This window comes from Scardinius erythrophthalmus, assembly GCF_964197995.2.
Source record: "Scardinius erythrophthalmus genome assembly, chromosome: 24".
Classification (NCBI taxonomy): Eukaryota; Metazoa; Chordata; class Actinopteri; order Cypriniformes; family Leuciscidae; genus Scardinius; species Scardinius erythrophthalmus.
The window spans coordinates 11,787,820-11,810,593 of NC_138244.1; the positions used below are offsets into that span (position 1 = coordinate 11,787,820).

The window sequence follows — 22,774 nt, forward strand, 5'->3', positions numbered from 1 at the left end:
TTGCTTTCAGCAAACTGTTTGCGGGCTTTCTTGTGAGCCAGCTTCAGAAGAGGTTTCCTTCTGGGACGACAGCCATGTGTATGGTCTGAGCACTAACAAGCTGACCTTCCGCTTCTGCAACCTAAAGCAATGCTGGCACGATCATGCGTCTGTTTTTTGAAGCCAGCTTCTGCACTTGATGCACAGCACGAGGACTCACTTCTTTGATTGACCCTCGCGAGGCCTATTTCAAGTGGAACCCATCTTGGAAAACCTCTGTATGACCCTGGCCCATACTGTAACTCACAGTTTCAGGGTGTTACCAATCTTCTTATAGCCTAGGTCAACTTTGTGGAAAACAACAATTCTAATTCTCAAATCCTTAGAGAGTTCTTTGCCATGAGGTGCCATGTTGAACATCCAGTGGTCAGTATGAGAGAATTGTACTCAAAGCACCAAATTTTAACTGCTCTAATACAAGATACACAAATTTGTATGGTCCTGTCAAGCAGACAAAAAAACATGCGACGTGGGTTTGCATGGTTAAACGACGTACAGCTCTTATCACTTAGGGTGTACTCACTTTTGTTGCCAGCTATTTTGACAATAATGGCTGTATGTTGAAGTTTTTTTCAGAGGACAGTAAATATAAACTGCTATACAAGCAGCACACTGACTACTCTAAAATATATTTAAGTTTCATTTCTATAGTATTGTCCCTTGAGAAGATATCCTAAAATGTTTGCTGAAATGTGAGTGGTGTACTCACTTTCGTGAGATACTGTATATATATATATATATATATATATATATATATATATATATATATATATATATATATATATATATATATATATATATATTATATATATATATATATATATATATATTGCATATATAAAACTAACCACTAAAATATATATATATATAAAAAAATAATATATATATATATATATATATATATATATATATATATACTGTATACACTGGGCAGTCATTAGAGACATCTGAACAATTACAAAACATATATAAACGAACAGATTTATGACTATGACCATAAATATGATCAATTTCAATCACCTAATGTAAATGAGCAGGCCTTTGCATATATATATATACACACACACACACACACACACACACACTCACACTATAGTATACTATATATACACAAGCACACACAATGTGAAATACAAAAATTAGGTCCGTGTGACGCCCTCTAGTGGTGATTGAAGTCAGTGTTTCTCAAAACTGTGCAGGAGTTTCTATCACAATGCTAGGTGTTTTGTGGGTGTTTTTAAGTATGGTGCTATGGTGTTCTTGGTGGACTGACCCAAGTCAAAAGATCCCTCACACAAGTGTGTATGATATTCTGATACCTAAATATGGCTCACTTCCCTCTTTCAATGTCTGCTGTAACGTCCACCAGGCAAAAATCTTCAGAAGTCTGATGCCTTAAAATATTAAAAGCACGCCATGAGATTTCATTCATGTTTGTAAAACACAGGCTGTTGGATGTGTAACATGATAAAAGTTTTCAGGTTGAAGAAAAACAAAGTCAACTGAGTTTCAAATAGATTCAAGAAATTTATTTGATATATTGTAGTCTACAGTAAAACATCGTAGATGCAATATATCGCAGAAAAGTAGTCGCTGACAGAAGCATGCAGTGAAAAGGCTTAAATAAATGACTGCCTTCAAACAGAACAGCTTAATCCCATCAGCCTTTTAATGAAAATAAACTCTTTTATACAATACAAAAAAGAAAAAAAAGGGGAGGAAAAATAAATAATGTTAAATTGTTAAATTATAGTGAATGAATACATTTAGTGGAATGTACAAATATTTGTTGTTAACTTTTAGAAAACCTGCAAACGTTAAAATGAATGACTTGGTAAATAAATCAAGCTTATTGAATTAATATGAGGATGGATTCTGTTAAATTCAGAAAACTTTAGTGCAGCCAGTGGCAATGAAATGCTTGCATTACATACACAAAGCGTATATTTATAAGGAGAAATTACAGAAACAGAAACCGAAGAAATAAACCTCTTCATTGCTTGTACGAACTAGTTGCTTGTAGCTTGCAAGCAATTATAGAGTTCAACTATATCAGACCTCATACAAAAATTACAATTCATGTAGTCAGAACACTGTAGGCTTTATCTTCAAATGTTCCCTCATAATTTTTATTACATACCATTAATCCAAGTTGCATAAAATTTGGCTAGATATATTCATGAATACTTATATCGGCGAATCGTTCGTTACTCTCAATTGTCAATGGCGACAGGAATATCCATTACGTTTCAGTCCGATCGCAATGAAGGGAGAACTAAACATCTAAAACATATTTGTATCTTCATACAATCATGTTTAGTTTAGCAGGTCAAAAGCAGCTGTTTATGAAAGAAGCCCTGGATCTACAGTATAACACGCCTTGACGGAACTGTTAAATCTTTTGTCGTCGTCGTTGTTTTTTATTAGTGCTGTTTCTGCGAAAGGTGGCATCATTTCTCACTTTTCTCCTGCCGTTTCTGTCTGTTGGATAGTTCGGGAAGGTAGACTCCTCCGAGTCCGACTCCGTTGGACATGGGACTGCAAATGAAGTCTGAACCTGAAGAAGACAGGAATATAATTAATGATCATCATCACTGTCGGCTGGTTTGTTTACCTCTGCTGAATACGCTTAATCATGCCGCACCACAGCGTCACTCACATAGTTTTCCATTAAAATACAATGATTTTGGACAAATATAATTTGTCAGGAACAGGTTTGTTTTTGTGGCTTGAATAAATAAGCTTCATATAAAGAAATAATACAATGATTTAGAATCAGATTTAATAATAAACATATTTAAATCTAAGATGTGACTTTGTTAATCTGATTTAGAAAGTATCTTAAAAATCTGTACACACACTGTGGGTTTTATACCTCTGGCCTGCACCTGTGGTCACTGCTGCTCATCAATCTTCTGCTCGACTCCTTTGGCTTGGTTGGCGTGCTTGACTTTTGACGTCTGTTTGCTCATGAGCTCAGAGGGTAGACCCCTCTTCCTCTGGATGTGGGTGCCGGGGACAGCTGCTGTCGGGCTGGAGGGCTCGGAGTTGGGTGGGGTTGATGGTGGAGGCGTGGAGCCTTGACCTGTAGAAAACATGATGCCGCTTCAGCAAAAGTACTGTCCTGACAAGAACAATTGTTTGTCTGGTCAAAGTAGCAATGGTATGATTAGTTATTAACAATAAGGGTGAAGTCTGCTTTTTTGGCTTTGTAAACATTCTTATGTGCGATCATCACAGAGAAAAACAAAGCCTAGCTGAAAGAAAAGAAAGCTGCACAGTGAATCCTGATTGAAGTGTCTCACCGCCAGTGCTGCTGCTGGCCTGAGAGTCATCTGACATGGGAGGCTCCGCTTCTTCCTGGATCGTAGGGACTGAGGCGAGCAAACCTGTCACAAAAAGACAGAAAAAAGGCATGGTTACAAATTTCGTCATCCACAACTGCACAACAAATATCATACAGAAATAATCATCATCCATCACTCTGATTGACTTGCTTGTAGATTTACTGACATACCTTTATATTTTATCCTTTAGTTTTTTATTCTGACATTGCAATGTTCATTAAAAATCATCTAAAATTAGCAATCAGTGCAATAGACCAGATATCATGTTTTATCTGTAAAAATGGCAGCTTTGAAAAGCTTTTTCAATTATTGAATCATTTGCGTGCATTTAAAATTCAATAAATGACAATCTTGAGCTAATGCAACCTCTGCAAATGTACTATGTTCCATATCGTGTGGGCAAGCATGACCAGATCTCTATGCAGTCCAAGTTTCAAAACCATTATATGCATGCATCACTAATGGTCTTGTGCAAGGCCCTCTTCACAGAGATTTGGTTGCTCAGTTGCTTAATTTTCCCTTTTTGTGTGTTCCTGACCTTAACCTGTAGTTCTGGAAAATTTCAATAATTTTACATGTCACTCCTAACCAAGCTCCTAACATGCATTTGATTTTAAAGTCTCATTTTCCTCCACGGCAAGAGTAAAATTATGTATAAACTCTAGGGGGTCAAAAACAAATGGCGCTTTGATCTACTGGGTCAAAGAAATTTAGTGAGAAAATTACTGTACCAAAGTTAGTTTAAATAACCCCTTATACAAGCTCTTAATATCATAAGAACAATTTTCTTATTGGTGACAAAAATGCTGTAATGTCCTGTTTCCTCCATTAGAGGGCTGTCATAAACCGCTGTGTTTGATAGATCCACAGTGTGTTACTCACTAAGGCCTCTGTAGTGTGATAGCTGCTGGTAAACTTGTTTCATTCGTTCGATGTTAAGCCGGCTGCTCTCGGCATGATTGATCATAGGTTTAGGATAGTCCACACCCACAATGCAGTTGGCCGCTTTCTGCACTGATTCTGGAGCGTTCCATGGCTCGTAGATGTAGCGGTTAGGATAGTCTTTCAACTTCGGGATGTACCTCCTGCATGTGAGAATGTATTAGATGGTTATATAACAGACATTTACAAATAATGGCAAAATAACCTTTTAAATTGTACACATTTTTATTACATTATAAGTATAAAAAGCATTTAATAATTTCTTAGTATCTGTTATGCCATCTTGTGTGCCCAAAAATTTTACGCAGCGTGTTATTTTCCAAGGTATTCTTGTGATATTTATTTAGAAAGCTTCACAATATCACAGCAGCTCCTTTGAAAGCACAGTGGAGGGATCTGAACCTGTGGCAATTTACATAAGCCTTTATGCAACAAATCTACAAAACTCTAAATATATAACACCTGTCAGTGATGTAAGACATGCTGTCATGCTGTGGTTTAGCTTTACTGGGGTTGGTTTGTGTACCTGATGTACTCTCCGGTGGGATCCGTCCTGCGGCCAAAGCCCACAGGACAGTAACAGTGAAAGAACTGCTGAAAGAAAGCACTGCAGGAGAGCCACATCCAGCTGCCCGCGTTCACACTCCAATCGGCATCCAACAACAACTCCTCAAACACCTGAGAGAAAGAAAGGGTTAGATTAAGAGAGAAAAAGAATAAAAAGGAAGAAAGGGGAAGTTACACCATCTTATTTACTTTCATTCCGCTTTCCCAGCTGATCCACAGGTCTCCTCGAGTGAGGAAACAGGCTACGGCATGCCGGGCTAGGTGGTGGATCCAGCCCTCCTGTCTTAGCTGGGTCATGATGGCATCGATCCAAGGGAACCCTGTCCGACCTTCAGCCCATTTAGCCAGTGCCTCGGGGTTGTGATCCCAGGGAATCTGTACGCAGATGGGGTTTCCCTCCATACGGTCAAAGTTGGGGTTGTTGGTGCCCGCTGTGTAGAAAAACTCTCGCCACAGGAGCTGGCCGAAGAGCGAGAGGGGTGGACTAGAGCGTCTCCGCAGCTGGAAAAGTGCAAGAGGTCGTGAAAATTGTTGTGAAATATTTGTTTTACAATATGTCTTTTATAACCATACATGCATACTTCAACAGGACACACCAATTATTAATTCTCATACTTTATTATTGCTGCCACATTTTCAATTGGGTTTGTAAAGAAATAACAATTCAAACGTTTTTTTTAGATCAAAAGGTTTTTTAAGATTATGGGAAATATATATTCAGTCAAATGTGCCCAAAACTTTAGCTGGTGGTGAATATTTAATACAGGTTATCTTGTGGTGTCCCCCAAGGCTTGATTTTGGGACCCTCTATTATTTAAATGAAATGCATGTATTAGCAAGTTTAATTATTCAAATTGAACTTCCACTTTCATCATTTCTATGCCACCTACCACTATTAAATTATTAAACTTGCACTTCTCTAGACGACTACCAACAATGTCATAAAATAACACTTACTTACCTTTATATAAAGTTCCCGCAGATTGTAGTAAAAAACACGACATGACAGACAGCCGAATCGTAGGTAAGGACTGAGTCCTGTTGGGCTGGCGAACAGTGATTGAGCAGTTATTCTAGGCCTCTCGAAATTCGCTACCCAGGCCTGCATCAAAACAAAAAGATTAAATGTTAAAAAAACAAAAAAAAAAGTTTTTTTAAAGGGATATATCCATTTATTAATTATTCCTTTCTAGAAATATACTGGAGTTAAAAACAACAACTGCATTTCTTGTTAATAATTAGTCATCAGTCATTTTTAAAACGTATAACTTCATGAAGTATCTCCATGTCTCACCTTTCTGTCTAAGTGTTTATTTAATCTTTCCATTGCTTCTGTCTCACCGCCCGTCCATACATGCGTGCTGTCACCCCGAGTCTTAAAACCCAGCTCCTCGAGAGAGGGCACGCCATAGCGTTCGTCGTGGTTGTCCGAGATCTGAGTCCGACACCTGTCCATCTGCTCTTGAGTGACAGTCGGCAACGGTTTCCTGGGAAGTTCAAGTCTGTTCACGATGGCTTGAAACCTCTTGAAAGTGAGAGGGGGGCTGTGGTTGTTCATTTCTATGATCCTGAGGGAAAAGCAAAAACATGCCTCTGATTTCACGGTCTAAAAGCAGTTATTTTCTCTCTAAGGTTGAATATTAATAGAACTTACAAAAGGGAAAGGTCTTTGTTTTGAACTAGTTTGATTTGATCTTGTTGACTGGTTGTCAAAAGTTTTACTGTAGAAATAAATCCTTTTCAAAAGCATCATGAGTTCAATTTCAAGGCTCAACAATAAATGTGAGAAAGTGTTTTGAGCCAGTTGATATGTCAGGCCAAATATGATTTACATTAGTGTATCACAACTACAACAACAAAAAATTACTGAAAAATAAATGCATTTTCTTCAAGAGCATAAACATGTTGCAAATTACACTACCGTTTGAAAGTTTGGGGTTAGTATGTTTTTTTAAAAGAATACTTTTATTCAGGAAGGACACATTAAATTGATCAAAATATATTCATAATGTTACAGATGCTGTTCTTTTGAATTTCTATTCAACAAAGAATCCTGAAAAAAAAAAAAAATAAGCAGCACAACTGTTTATTCATAATAATAAGAAATGTTTCTTGAGCAGTAAATATTAGAATTATTTCTGTAAAATCATGTGACACTGAAGACTGGAGTAATGATGCTGAAAATTCAGCTTTGCCATCAGAGGAATAAATAAAAATTTACAATATATTAAAAAGTTATTTTAAATTGTAATAATATATATAATAATTTTATATTTAATAATAAAGTGTTTCGCTGTATTTTTCAAATGAATGCAGCCTTGGTGATTATAAGAAACTTTTAAAAAACAAAATGTTACCAACCTCAAACTTTTGAACATAAGTATAAATTAAATGCAAATAACGCATTTATTTACACATTAAATAAACGTACCCAATTATTTCAAAATAAAATATAAAACATAAAACCTGATTGATGTCAACACAACCATGCTTGTTCTACTATTGTCATTCTACTACACCAATTGGTGTCAAACAACCTGAAGTGGTACTCCTAAAAGCCTGGTTTTATTCTTTAGGAAACAAGGTCACTAAAGTAAGGTAATATTCAATCAAATAGGAAAGATTGCCTGGCAGCGTGTCGACACAAAACACACTTCCCCACATTCTCCAAATGCAAGCACACATGTCCCTGGCTGGTTCTGAAAAGACCTAAGTCTCAGTGTGTCCTCTAAATGAGAAACAACAGTCTTAACACATTAACAGCCTGTCCCTTATTAATAGTCCTGATCTTATACAACTGTCTATATCCAATAGGGGTGGAGCCCTGCCATTGGCCGGTTCTCTCGGCACAGTGCAGAATCAGGGGGCACCCGCGTGTTTGTTAGGAAAAGCCTGGCGTTCGGCTCGCACATGTTTGCAGTGGTGACTTGCATGCTGAGCTATTCCACCCTCCCTCCCATACACAGCACATGTTTCTCAGTGTGACCGCCAGGGCCGCTTTCAGTCACCAGATGGCAGTAGAGAGTCTAATTTCTTCTGTTTGTACTGGAGAGACTGACGTCACACTCACACCCGCACATGCATTCACACACGCTTGTGCTTGCAAGCTCATTCTCTTCCCCTCTTAATGAGAAAGTCTGGGCATATAATACCATTTATGTAACCTACGCAAAAGGACACTTGTTTTACATTACACATAAGTAGTAGATGTATCTGCACGATAATCTGAGAAGGGGAGAGTCATACTCTCATGTTTGGTAGTACTCTCAGGAAAAGCATAAGAGATTGTGCGATGCACATGAACACAAGTGCAGACCTGAGTCACAGTACCGCAAAGTTCATCATTATGTCACATGATGTGAATCACATTAAGGGCTGGCAAAGTTTAAGGAGTAATCTAGTCAATGATTAGGGAATGTTGCCCCATGTCGTGCACTAACAAGGTTTTCCTCTCTGGCCCAGTAGTTCAGATTTATACCTGTCCAACTGAAAACATTTTCACTGTCCCTAAATTATTATTTTTTATTAAATATATAAAACAATCAAAACATTTAGAAACAACAATATATTTGAACCGCTTCAAAACCTATTTGGTAATCTATTTGAAAGCCACAAAAAAATAAAATAAAGAAGATTTAAAAATGGCTAGCGATGAAGATAACCTCACATGGAAAGGAAGACTATTCCATAATTTAGGACCTATCACAGAAAAGGCACGGTCACCCTTAGATCTATAATGGCAACGATGAACCTTTATAAGCAGTTGGTCACAGAAGACCTGAGTGGTCTGGTTGGATGGATAGTAAGGGTTTAAATGGTCACTAATATATTGGGGCGCGATACCAAATAATACCTTGTAAACTAAAATCAGAATTCTAAAAATCAACCCTGAATTTCACCAGGATCCAGTGAAGAGATGCTAAAACTGGGGAAATGTGATCTGACGGGGTGGATTGGAATCCACCGCTGCTTCAATGTATATGTAATGAGTGATTATAATCAAGGTATTAATCAATATTTTTTTCCTTCTAAATATCAAATGATTTGATTGACTTCTCTGGAGATTTTACTTTGTTATAGAAGTTACCAGTGTGATCACTGAAATGTTCTTTTCATGTATCCTCTAATATCTGTGAATGCAGTAACAGTGATTGCTCATTTAGCCCAGTTTCCAGAAATGAAATATGGAAAGATGCTTTGTTTTGTTAAGAAAGGTCTCGAACATGTGTCAATACATACATCTGTTTTTCTAGGGTACTCTGACAGCTTCTGGTCACAGGGGTCAATGAAGTCTATAGTTTAAGGTAGCCTTTCTCAGTTAAAACCTTACTTTCCAGTCAGACTAAAGTGTAGCTCTTCTTGAGAGATAGAAACAGCTCTCCTCTGTTTATAGTTAGAGCCTGGCCAAATCCAACCTTGGAAAAGCTGTGTGTCAGTGTGTGTGTGTTAGTCTTTTTGGTTACAGGTTAAGGAACCACTGGCATTATTGGAGATTGACTGAGTTGTTGTTCAGGACATGCTGGGCCCAGCAACCCAAATCTGCGAACTTTACTCGGAACTTCAGGGTCCGAGTGTCAGCTGCATAATCGATGGAGATATGCTTTCGTCTATCTGTATATGTGTGGAAAATCAGAAACTGCAACCTAGCTTAGACCTTGGTGTAGGGTATAACTGCTGTGATCTTTGTAACTATAAGCGGGGCGGCCTACGAACTCCTGTGTTAGTCTTGAAGCTGACTTCTGTTGATGAAACTGCAAACTATTTTCAGTAAAACTTTTCTTCAATTTATTATAATTCTGACTCCAGGTCTTCTTTCAAACATCTGGTCCTTGGGTCCTAAACTTTACGCCCTTACAGATCGCTCTTTCTTTAACTCGGTTAACAGCCTGGCTACTACGTTTTGGACAAGCTGTAGACAGGATAAAGTAGTTTGGGGCAGACCAATATACAATGAGTTGCAATAGTCTAACCTTGATGAAATAAGTGAGTGGATCACAATTTCCAAGTCAGTATGGGAAAGAAAATGCTTTATTTTAGCGATTGATCTCAGATGATAAAAACTACTCGTCAACAACACTGATCTGCTTATTGAAAAGTAAATATGAGAATCACTCCAAGATTACTCGCATGATCTTGTACGTTCGACAACAATGGACCTAACAGGGCAACTAGGCCAGGTAAGCAAGACAAAGAGGAACCTAAGATCAAGACTTCGGTTTTGCTCTCATTTCACTGTAAGAAATTATTTGCCAGCCAATGTTTAATATCTTTGAAGCAATTTAAGGCATTCATTAATGATCAATTCTTGTCTATACTCACTGGAAAATAAAATTTGGAATCGTCGGCATAACATTGGTAAGATATGCTGTATTTCTGAAAAATAAATCTCAGGGGAAACATGTACAATAAAAATAACAAGGGTCCTAAAATTGACCCTTGATGGACACCACATTGTAGCTGAGCTGATGTAGAAGAGAACTTGCCTAAATTAACAGAGAATGTTATTCTCTTTGAAATGAGGAAAACCTCTGGAGGGCCGTCCCCTGGATGCCCACCATACATTCTAAATGATTTAGAAGAATATCATGGTCAATTGTATCAAATGCGGCACTGGGATCTAAAACTAGGACAACAGGTGAACAGGTGAGTCCATGGAGAGTAAAATATCATTGGTGACGTTCAATAATGCAGATTCAGTGCAGTGCAAACATTTGAAACCAGACTGAAATGTATCTAAAATATTAAATGTATTTAGATAGGAGTAGAGCTGCAAATAAACAACTCTCTCCAAGATCTTTGATATAAAAGGCAGTTTGGAGATCGGTCTGTAGAAACGTTTATTTATTTATTTTACTTTTAAGGGATGTAAAATTGTGTGTTTAAATCTGCTTGGAAATAATCAACTTGCTAATAAGCTGTTAATTATAGCTGTCACACTGAAACTGAGACGTCATAAAAACGTCTTTAAAAAGGCGTGAAGAAAGAATATCCAGCTTACAGCTGGAGCACTTCATTTTGGAGACTACATCTGCTAGTTGTTCTGGTGTAACTGGTTCAAAATGAGTCAGAGAGCTGGATAGGGGAGGAATTAATGGTTGATCAAAAGGAATAGGAACAATTCCACATTTAATCTGCTCAATTTTGTAAAGGAGTTTAAAAATGTTTCACCGTTTTCTTTGGTAACGTCTAGAACAGTATTTATGGTTGGGTTTAAAACAGAATCAATTGTCTTGAACAAAGCTTTTGGTCAAAACTTGGCTTTAGCTTCCTGTACAGCTTTCTGATAGTTTGTTAAGCACTCCATTAAGATAAGAGACCTGAAGCTAGTCTCATTTCCACTTACGCTCAGCTTTTCTGCATACAAAATGTGCAATGAGAGCTGCATATTACACAACTATAAATGTAATATTACACACACACACCCCTTTTCTATTGAAAAATATCAATATCTCTTTATTCCAACTGCAAACTGACACACTTGTCCACTAAACGGCATGTATAGTTTGAATTTCATGATAAAATAGACAATTTAAAAACTAAGACTTTGTGTCTTATCAGACGTAACAAAGCTCTTTGTAATTATCGGATGGGAGGCGCTACAAATAACGTTTGGTGTAGGGAAAAAACGCTGATCTTGCAACCCTGGCTTGAAATTCATAGGGTCAAATAAAGCCTGCTTTAACTGTTAATGCGTTAATGTCTCTTTCACTTCAACAGCTCTAAACTCAACACAAAAGAGATTTTCTTCACAACACAGGACTGACACGTTTTTTCCACCCTCTTTTGATTGATATAATCAGTAATGGTCGACCAATTCATCGCTTTTGCCGATTAATCATATTAGAAGGATCATGTGACGCTGAAGACTGGAGTATTTAGATGAAAATTCAGCTTTGCCATCAGGAATAAATTATTACATATTAAAATATATTACAATACAAGATAGTAAAACGGGCACATAAAAATATTGTTAATACACTACCCATTAAAAATGGACATACTTGAGTGAATTTAATCTTCTGACAATTTTAGAGACAAATATAAATGAAGTCTATGAATGAATTTCTTTACAAAACCAAACTCTGTTAAGTCTGTGAAGGAACAAGAGCATGTGTCAGTTTTCCCTGAGGAATGTGTGCGAGTGCAGTTCATCACCCACCTGTCTGGACTGTAGAGCGTGTGAGTGTTTCGTACCACGGTTTCCACACCGTATTCATGTGCCATTTTAATGATGGCTGCATCTCTTTCTTTCCCATAAGGCTCAGAGTCATATTCAAACGTGAGCCGTGTGACATTCCACTCCTGAAAGAGACAGATATCAGAAATACATGTTAAAGAATGACACAAATGGTCAAAGTAACTACAACATCAACATGTAGTATCTTTACACCTTATGTCTAGCCATGTAAAAAGCAGTATAGAAAAAAAGATGTACATAAAGGTTAGGTGAGGTCAGTGATGTCCTCAAGTTAACATTAACCAGCTGCTTCTTTTGAGTACATAACATTTAGTGTTTGATTACCAAATAAGGCCTAAAAAGGTGAGCCCTTAACAGTATTGTAATGTCAATTTAAACTTCACACACGGCCACTGTGCTCTTCAGTTTTTCTGAACAAGTAAACTGTAGCTCATTCTGTGACATCTTGGTTATACAAGCTCACTTTAAATGGCTGATGTGTTGGTGCCCTCACCCCCTTGCATAAACAGCACTATTAACCTGCCAAAGGAATCGTACAACCCACTTGCCAATGTCTGAATGAAGCACTGCCGTGCTCGAGAGAGAGAGAGAGAGAGAGAGAGAGAGAGAGAGAGAGAGAAGACTGCTCCGAGTGCATGAAAATGAGATCTTTCATAAACTATAAAGGTGCTGGTGTAAATCAATGAGAATGACAAGACCCGGATGTTTAGCTGAATAGGGAATTACTGGAGCGTCTAAATGAGAAATTTAGGAGCTGTGGGAGAGCACCTAACTTTAATAATTAAGGTTATGGATTTAAATAGACCCCTAAAGACAACTATGCATAGTAAAGTGATGACTGCCTTAGGCCCCGATCACACCTGACGCGTTTTTTGCAGTGAGAGGCGCCTGTTTTCAATTGGTTTCCTATGGCAGCGAGCGTTCTGCGCGCTGTTTATGCGCCTGCTGCGCCTCGCGTTTTACCGCCTGCTGCGCCTCGCGTTTTTGAAGTTGAAAAAAAAAGCAACTCCGAGCGGAAAAGGCGCCCGACGTCATCGCGTTTTTTTCCACTGTCCAATCGAGTGAATGGAGAGGCGGGCCTTCCGTTGTAGTGATGAACGCTACAGTTGCTTGAACGCCCGGAGAGTGCGATGATGGAGGATAAACTAGTGGTGCTCTCGCGGGTTACCAGGAGCTTAACGACTTCACGAACCGTAACTACCACAATGTTAACAGAAAGTAAATAAAGTTAATAAAAGGCTGATTTGACGTTTACTTGACTGACAGGACAGCTGTTTCAGTAGTTGCCTAGCAACATAAAAAACGCAGCGCACTGCTCGTTCCTTGTGATGGTAAAAACTGTGCACCTCGCGTTTTCGAACCTGAAAAACGCGTCAGGTGTGATCGGGGCCTTAGGAAGCATAGCTAATACACATTTATATTACTCATGGTTCCCACACCTTTTGAGCAATGAATTTTGTGGTTACTGGATGAGGAAAATAAGGATTAGGATTTTAAAAATGATTTCATAGAGATTTTCATGAAATTGGATTTTTACACCAACTGCTTTGATTATATTGGCTGAAAATAATATAAACTTCCCAAGACTTTAAAGTGTAAAATTATGCGAGAGAACTTGATACTGAATGAAAAAACAGAAAAGAAAAAGAAAAAACAGAATACATAAATTCCAAAATGCTGTTCTTTTGAACTTTCTTTTTCAACTATATTTTCTATTCATCAATGAATCCTAAAAAAGGGTCAGTTTTCACAAAAAATATTAAGCAGCACAGCTGTTGTTTTTTTAATCAACATTGATAATAATGAGAAATGTTTCTTGAGCAACAAATCAGCAATTTAATATGATTTCTGAAAGATCATGTGACACTGAAGACTGGAGTAATGATGCTGAAAACTCAGCTTTGCCATCACAGGAATAAATTACATATGAAAATATATTAAAAATAGAAAACAGTTATATTAAATTGTAATAATATTTCACAATATTACTGTTCATATCAAATAAATGCAGCCTTGGCGAGAAGAAGAGACTTCTTTCAAAAAATCTTTTGAATGGTAATTGTAATATTAAAATATTACACTGTAATAATTATCACATCACTTGCAAAAGACCCTATTAATGATAACCAATCACTAACATTACTGTGAATATATATAAAAAATAGCTGATGTTAAAATTCTGTTATGGACAAACCAAAAAAATTACATTATGCAAGTATTTCCATAATTCAAGTTATCAGACATAAATGTTTAGATATTAGCCAAAGTGAGACAAAAAGATTCAAAACAAATAACTTAACAAATACAGACCTTGAAGACTCTTGGAAAGACATCTGTTGGCTGTCCCCGCACCACAAAAAGCCTTGAATTCAGTTTCCTCAAACTTGTGTCCAAATCTTCTAAAGATTCCAGTAAAAATCTGCAGGAGAGAAAATGTGAAAGATTATTTGTATTAATATGCTGTGACCTTGCAAACAGTGCTAATTTCAGAAGATATACACAACCAGTAAGTCAACAGTTATTTTAAGCATTCTTGAGGTCACACCAAAGACACAAAAGAATAAACATACTGTATATTTTTTCAGTCAACATCTAAGACAAATGAACAATTTAGAGGAAAAATGCATTTACTGCAAATTACAATATTAAAAGCATCATGCAATAATCAAACGAATCTTCAATTAAATTGCATTGGATGATTGTATCTGGGCACCAAAATACTACTAATCTCTGGTATTCTATATATAAGCCATCTACTCCTAACATCCTATTTAAGGCCTCGTCTGGTTTAAAATAGGAGTCGGAATGGATTCAAAAGATTCAAGTCATTGCGATGAATCAAAAGCCCCAATACTTCCAACAACAGTCTTTTAACTGAACAAACATTTAATAAAACTCTTACTGTCAAGTTTATTTATTTTTTTATTACATAAGCACAAATTTATGTTTGCATACTCAAACTTCAATGAGGATTCAAAAGTTTGTCAGCGTTTTGACATATTTCACGACAACGCTCTGGCTTGCAGTGTATTATAATATTTTTATTGCTGGGTTATTCATTCAAACAATACATCTCTCAGCATGTATGTATGGTGGCAAGTCAGCAACACACGTGAAAATCACGTGACTCGCACAAATCCATTTAGAATATTTTTTACACTCGCGCACGTTCTTATTTCTGACTCGCGCGCTTTTGACATCGCCAACATTGACATTCAATGACGCCATAATGAAATTGTAATTTTAGCCGTTATATAAAACCAAAGTGGGCGTGAGCAAAAGGACTATTAGCTGTTAGCTTCCATTTAGCTTAATGGTATCAGCGCTGTCACTGAACCACCACAGTTATATATCTTTCACGCAATAATAGATTCATTAATTTATCGTACTTTTATAAATGGAAATAACACACTAAGATAAGTCCAGCTGACTTGTAAAGTTTGTTGACCTGAGCTAAACAGCAGTGGGGCCCTTTACGCGAGTGAATAATTTACATTTTTACAACTTAGTGTGTAATAAAAAGTCAGTATTTTATTGTTTTTGTTATTAAATAAGATATTAGCACAAGTATTGCATTACAATTACATTTCAAGACACCAGCTACCATTACACTCGGACGGGCGCAAGTCAGGGCCAAAACATAACAAGAGCTGCGTAGTTAACGTTACCCTTCACAATAGCACTAACACTACCCAGCGTACGTCTGTCTAGAACCACAAACCACGAAAAATAAATGGCACTAACCTCCATCTGTTGACTCCCACATTGGCAGAACCTGCAAACCACGGGTCCAAAATATAAACACAGCGTACAGTATCCGCGCCATTGAGAGCTTCCTGCAAAGCCGGATTATCATGAAGCCGCAGCCCTTTACGAAACCAATGCACGGAATTCACAACCATAGTTAAACTTTTATTCCATCCTAAAGGTCCAGTGAAGTTAATGGTAGTCCAAAAGCGCAAACAATCCCCGGTTTCAGTCGTTCAGGGTCCACATTACGCCTCTCTGTGAAGTTTGAGATGAGGAGCAGTCAGAGTAGACGCAGTGAGTTTTCCTCTTCCCGCGTCCATTGGGCAACAGGACGACACGTGTCCATGATTACCCAGAATGAGTGACTTGAGCTTCCGAGCGGCTATTGGTTCAGCCCCACGTTGGAGAGCCAACCCAGTCACGTTTCTCTCGTGTGTTGTTCCCAATGTTCCTGGGAAATAATCGTCAAATTATGACATCAGCTCATGGCATGCGACTGGTAAAAGACGTAAGTCACGCACTAAAGTGTTTTGAGGAAAGCAGTTTGGCTAGGATGGGAAATACATATAATTTACACAGTTATCCCAGTTGTGGATACCTGTAGAGTCTGTCTACGTGTTTTATAAGCATGAGCAGAAACGCACGTGAGGTGACGTGTTTGCATTTTCTGGTGTTTCGCGCCCCCTCGTGGTAGTTCTTCAAATTGCTGAAATTATATAAATCAAGGTTCAGATTATGGTCAGTGAACATTTAAAGGGATAGTTCACCCAAAAATGAAAATTCTGTCATCAATTACTCACCACCATGTCGTTCCAAACTCGTTCGACTTTCGTTAATCTTCAGAACAAAATTAAAGATATTTTTTATGAAATCTGAGAGCTTTCTGGACTCTCATAGCTACGCAGCTAAATAAAAACTCATAAAGAGATCGTAAAACTAATCAATATGAATTAAGCGGTTTAGTCCAAATTTTCTGAAGACACTTGATCGCTTTATATGATGAACAGATTAAATTTAGGCTTTTATTCACATAAACATTCATCAACTCACACATCGGTGGTAAACGGAAGCTCAAACATGTTTGCCAAGAACATTCTCGCATTCATTCTCGTGTTACGCAGCACGTTTGAGCGTCCGCAAGAACCAATGAGGTTCATTCTCGTGTTACGCAGCACGTTTGAGCGTCCGCAAGAACCAATGAGGTTCATTCTCGTGTTACGCAGCACGTTTGAGCGTCCGCAAGAACCAATGAGGTTCATTCTCGTGTTACGCAGCACGTTTGAGCTTCAGCAAGAACCAATGAGGTTCATTCTCATGTTACGCAGCACGTTTGAGCGTCCACAAGAACCAATGAGGTTCATTCTCATGTTACGCAGCACGTTTGAGCTTCTACAAGAACCAATGAGGTTCATTCTCGTGTTACGCAGCACGTTTGAGCTTCTGCAAGAACCAATGAGGTTCATTCTCGTGTTATGCAGCACGTTTGAGCTTCAGCAAGAACCAATGAGGTTCATTCTCATGTTACGCAGCACGTTTGAGCTTCAGCAAGAACCAATGAGGTTCATTCTCATGTTACGCAGCACGTTTGAGCTTCAGCAAGAACCAATGAGGTTCATTCTCATGTTACGCAGCACGTTTGAGCTTCAGCAAGAACCAATGAGGTTCATTCTCATGTTACGCAGCACGTTTGAGCGTCCACAAGAACCAATGAGGTTCATTCTCATGTTACGCAGCACGTTTGAGCTTCCACAAGAACCAATGAGGTTCATTCTCATGTTGCGCAGCACATTTGAGCTTCCACAAGAACCAATGAGGTTCATTCTCGTGTTATGCAGCACGTTGGAGCGTCCGCAAGAACCAATGAGGTTCATTCTCGTGTTATGCAGCACGTTGGAGCGTCCGCAAGAACCAATGAGGTTCATTCTCGTGTTACGCAGCACGTTTGAGCGTCCGCAAGAACCAATGAGGTTCATTCTCATGTTACGCAGCACGTTTGAGCGTCCGCAAGAACCAATGAGGTTCATTCTCGTGTTACGCAGCACGTTTGAGCTTCAGCAAGAACCAATGAGGTTCATTCTCATGTTACGCAGCACGTTTGAGCGTCCGCAAGAACCAATGAGGTTCATTCTCGTGTTACGCAGCACGTTTGAGCTTCCACAAGAACCAATGAGGTTCATTCTCATGTTACGCAGCACGTTTGAGCGTCCGCAAGAACCAATGAGGTTCATTCTCGTGTTACGCAGCACGTTTGAGCTTCAGCAAGAACCAATGAGGTTCATTCTCATGTTACGCAGCACGTTTGAGCGTCCGCAAGAACCAATGAGGTTCATTCTCGTGTTACGCAGCACGTTTGAGCTTCAGCAAGAACCAATGAGGTTCATTCTCGTGTTACGCAGCACGTTTGAGCGTCCGCAAGAACCAATGAGGTTCATTCTCCTGTTACGCAGCACGTTTGAGCTTCAGCAAGAACCAATGAGGTTCATTCTCATGTTACGCAGCACGTTTGAGCTTCAGCAAGAACTAATGAGGTTCATTCTCATGTTACGCAGCACGTTTGAGCGTCCACAAGAACCAATGAGGTTCATTCTCATGTTACGCAGCACGTTTGAGCTTCTACAAGAACCAATGAGGTTCATTCTCGTGTTACGCAGCACGTTTGAGCTTCTGCAAGAACCAATGAGGTTCATTCTCGTGTTATGCAGCACGTTTGAGCTTCAGCAAGAACCAATGAGGTTCATTCTCATGTTACGCAGCACGTTTGAGCTTCAGCAAGAACCAATGAGGTTCATTCTCATGTTACGCAGCACGTTTGAGCGTCCACAAGAACCAATGAGGTTCATTCTCATGTTACGCAGCACGTTTGAGCTTCTACAAGAACCAATGAGGTTCATTCTCATGTTGCGCAGCACGTTTGAGCTTCTACAAGAACCAATGAGGTTCATTCTCGTGTTACGCAGCACGTTTGAGCTTCCACAAGAACCAATGAGGTTCATTCTCATGTTGCGCAGCACGTTTGAGCTTCTACAAGAACCAATGAGGTTCATTCTCGTGTTACGCAGCACGTTTGAGCTTCCACAAGAACCAATGAGGTTCATTCTCATGTTACGCAGCACGTTTGAGCTTCAGCAAGAACCAATGAGGTTCATTCTCGTGTTACGCAGCACGTTGGAGCGTCCGCAAGAACCAATGAGGTTCATTCTCGTGTTATGCAGCACGTTGGAGCGTCCGCAAGAACCAATGAGGTTCATTCTCGTGTTATGCAGCACGTTTGAGCTTCCACAAGAACCAATGAGGTTCATTCTCATGTTACGCAGCACGTTTGAGCGTCCGCAAGAACCAATGAGGTTCATTCTCGTGTTACGCAGCACGTTTGAGCTTCAGCAAGAACCAATGAGGTTCATTCTCATGTTACGCAGCACGTTTGAGCGTCCGCAAGAACCAATGAGGTTCATTCTCCTGTTACGCAGCACGTTTGAGCGTCCGCAAGAACCAATGAGGTTCATTCTCATGTTACGCAGCACGTTTGAGCTTCAGCAAGAACCATTGAGGTTCATTCTCGTGTTACGCAGCACGTTTGAGCTTCTACAAGAACCAATGAGGTTCATTCTCATGTTACGCAGCACGTTTGAGCTTCCACAAGAACCAATGAGGTTCATTCTCATGTTACGCAGCACGTTTGAGCTTCCACAAGAACCAATGAGGTTCATTCTCGTGTTACGCAGCACGTTTGAGCTTCAGCAAGAACCAATGAGGTTCATTCTCATGTTACGCAGCACGTTTGAGCGTCCGCAAGAACCAATGAGGTTCATTCTCCTGTTACGCAGCACGTTTGAGCTTCAGCAAGAACCAATGAGGTTCATTCTCATGTTACGCAGCACGTTTGAGCTTCTACAAGAACCAATGAGGTTCATTCTCATGTTACGCAGCACGTTTGAGCTTCCACAAGAACCAATGAGGTTCATTCTCATGTTACGCAGCACATTTGAGCTTCAGCAAGAACCATTGAGGTTCATTCTCGTGTTACGCAGCACGTTTGAGCTTCAGCAAGAACCATTGAGGTTCATTCTCGTGTTACGCACCACGTTTGAGCTTCCCCTGTTTTTGTTCGCTAATCAATGTTTACATGCAAATAAAAACCTAAATTTAATCTGTTCATCATATAAAGCGATCGAGTCTCTTCAGAATATTTGGTCTAAACTGCTCAATTCATATGGATTAGTTTTACAATCTCTTTATGAACTTTTTGAAGCATCAAAGTGGTAGTTGCGTAGCTGTCAATGGAGGGACAGAAATCTCTCAGATTTAATCAAAAAGATCTTCATTTGTGTTCTGAAGATGAAAGAAAGTCTTACAGGTTTGGATCAACATGAGTGGGAGTAATTAATGACAGAATTTCCATTTTTGGGTGAACTATCCGTTTAAGGATATTGAGGCTGTAAGACATGTCAAGTTTGGCTCACATATCCATCACCCAGTGTTTTATCCTGTCTGTCTGTGCTTCTGAAAATAATATGGATATAAAAAACAAAAACAAAAAACTAGTATGGTGTATAGTATTTTAGGTCAAAGGGATTTGTCTGACAAAAAAGTCTTGGAATCTCTGTATAACATGAACAAACAAACAATAATAAACTTGAACAGATTTAGGAACACTTTAAGACAGATTACATGTAATCAGTTACCACCCAGCACTGTGTATAGTAATTAATACATTTATTTATAATGTATAGCCATATTACATATTACATATGTAATTACAATATTCAAATATTTCATATTACAATATTTAGCAAATAATATAAATGTACATCAATGTAATCTAATATCTAATATAATACATTATTATTACAGTTGGAAATAATCATAATAATGTTGTATAGTAATTCATATATTTATATCTAAATTATATTACAGTTTTTAGACTCCAAATAATGTAAATTAGTATCAATATTATAATATAATTTGCATGTATGTTATGGATATAAAATATAATAACCATCGTCATAATATGATTTATTATAAATATATTTTACAATAGTTAATATATTTATTTATGATGATATAGAATATTTTTGGGAGTTTATGTGAATTTATTGATTTTATATGAAAAATTCATATTAGAAGTACGGTAGATTTCAACGTAAATAAACGTAAATAACAGTTTTAACGTAAATAAAAACGTTACTTCCTGTCACTACTTGCTGTGTGTGCGCATTTGGACTTTTTATTTGCGTTTCTAATTGGCAGGCTACAGTGTTTGCATGATCACACTTACTTTGTTCAGTGCCACTGTAAGGCTGTACATTTCTTATTATAAAAATAATAATTGGCACTATGTTATTAGCATATACAGCATATATTTCAATGTAGTATATATTTCAAATCTAACATTTTGAATGCTTTTCAGACATCTTGTGGCCCCATTGGAAGTTTACTGAGGCCCCCTAGTGGCCACCCAGTTAAGCACCACCAACCTACAGTGGACAAAAACAAGCAAAGTCTGTCTCTGCTAATGAAAGGCAGTATGGCTTCACACTAATAGGCGAATTTGATATTAGTTCTATATGCTATATACATATTTTAAAATCATAGTAGAAATAACAATAAAAAGATAAATTCATAAAATATAAAATAATGCATTGTCCTATAGAGGGCGCTTTAAGCTCACATTTTAAACTAACCTCCCACTCTATTTTTCCATCAATCTGCCTGCAATGTCACTATGGATTTCTTGAGTTAAAATATGGATTAAAATTCTGAACAAGAGTCATTATTTTGTCTACCAAAATTAAGATTTTTGTATTTTAAATAATGGCTTTAAATACCTCACGTCTGCTTGAAAACTGATTAGATTGCATAAAACTGAGGCTCACACTTATTTGTTATATATATATTTTGAGACGTCTAATCCAATTTCAGATGTGCCATGTGTTTTGATCAATAATGGTAAGTCCAGATTGAACTTGGGGACATTCCAGACGTTTGTTATGAATGGCCTGATAAAATTCTGGGTGTTAAAGGCTCCAAATTCAATCACAGACGAAGCGGTGGCAAAGCCGCTGACAAGCAGAAACCTGCTCTGCAATAAGCCTTCAAAACTCCTGGTGTATGTAGTGATATCAGAGAAATATCTCTTAGAATAATCCGTTTTTATTACCAAAAACCAGCCAAGGACAAATAAAACTGAATGCTTTTAAAAACTACATCAATGCATGTTTTAAAAGCTGTCCCTTGCTTCCAATAGAAATTTTTTGAAGTCTTTCACAGACATTGTAAACATTATAAATGAGTAATAAGTTCCTGCTTTTTCAATGACCTTCTCATTTCTTATAGTAATGCTGTAAAAGTAGACTTCATTAGAAATAGTTTCCTGCTGGGACAGTCTCTTAATCTGGCATTACACAGGATTAAGACAGTGTAGTTTCATATTATTATTATTATTACAGATACAATAGCTGTGAGGTATGGCTGTACATTATCTTTTTTTTTACCAGCTGTACAGGATTAAAAATATTTAATCTTTTAATGTAGGCATAAATGGTTTTAGTAGATATCTTAAGGAATTAAAGTATGAAATCTACCATATAAAACATTGACAAAAGAGATATGGCATATTGTAACATATTATATGTTACAATATGCCATACAAAACATTTCTCATATAATAATCTATATTCAGTGTGTGCTTTTGACTACGAGTAGCAAGGGTCACCATGTTAAATCTCTGAATATTGCTTCATTTGAAAGATAGATTTGATACGGATATTATCAGTGAATGGTATCTTTCATTGCAAACCAAATAAGTCCCCAAGGGTCCTTTTAAGAGGGTTTCTATGTAATGTGTTGTTCTTGAAATGAAAACTGATAAGTTTTAGGTCTAAGGCTTGTTGTTCTGAGAGAACAGGTGGTGCTGATCCATGCTGTATTTGGT

General features: G+C 37.9%; 1 protein-coding gene across 1 annotated transcript; it reads right to left on the reverse strand.

The window, feature by feature from the left end:
- Nucleotides 1–1,543: 1,543 nt before the first annotated feature.
- On the reverse strand, nt 1,544–16,535 carry cry2 (cryptochrome circadian regulator 2). The gene is made up of 11 exons (XM_081356182.1): nt 15,838–16,535; nt 14,404–14,512; nt 12,055–12,197; nt 6,190–6,463; nt 5,857–5,997; nt 5,085–5,396; nt 4,855–5,006; nt 4,269–4,471; nt 3,345–3,428; nt 2,915–3,124; nt 1,544–2,596 (listed from the first exon to the last, which is right to left on the reverse strand). Exons 1-10 carry the CDS (start codon nt 15,993–15,995, stop codon nt 2,934–2,936), a joined length of 1,767 nt encoding a protein of 588 aa, XP_081212308.1. The 5' UTR covers nt 15,996–16,535; the 3' UTR covers nt 1,544–2,596; nt 2,915–2,933.
- Nucleotides 16,536–22,774: the final 6,239 nt, after the last annotated feature.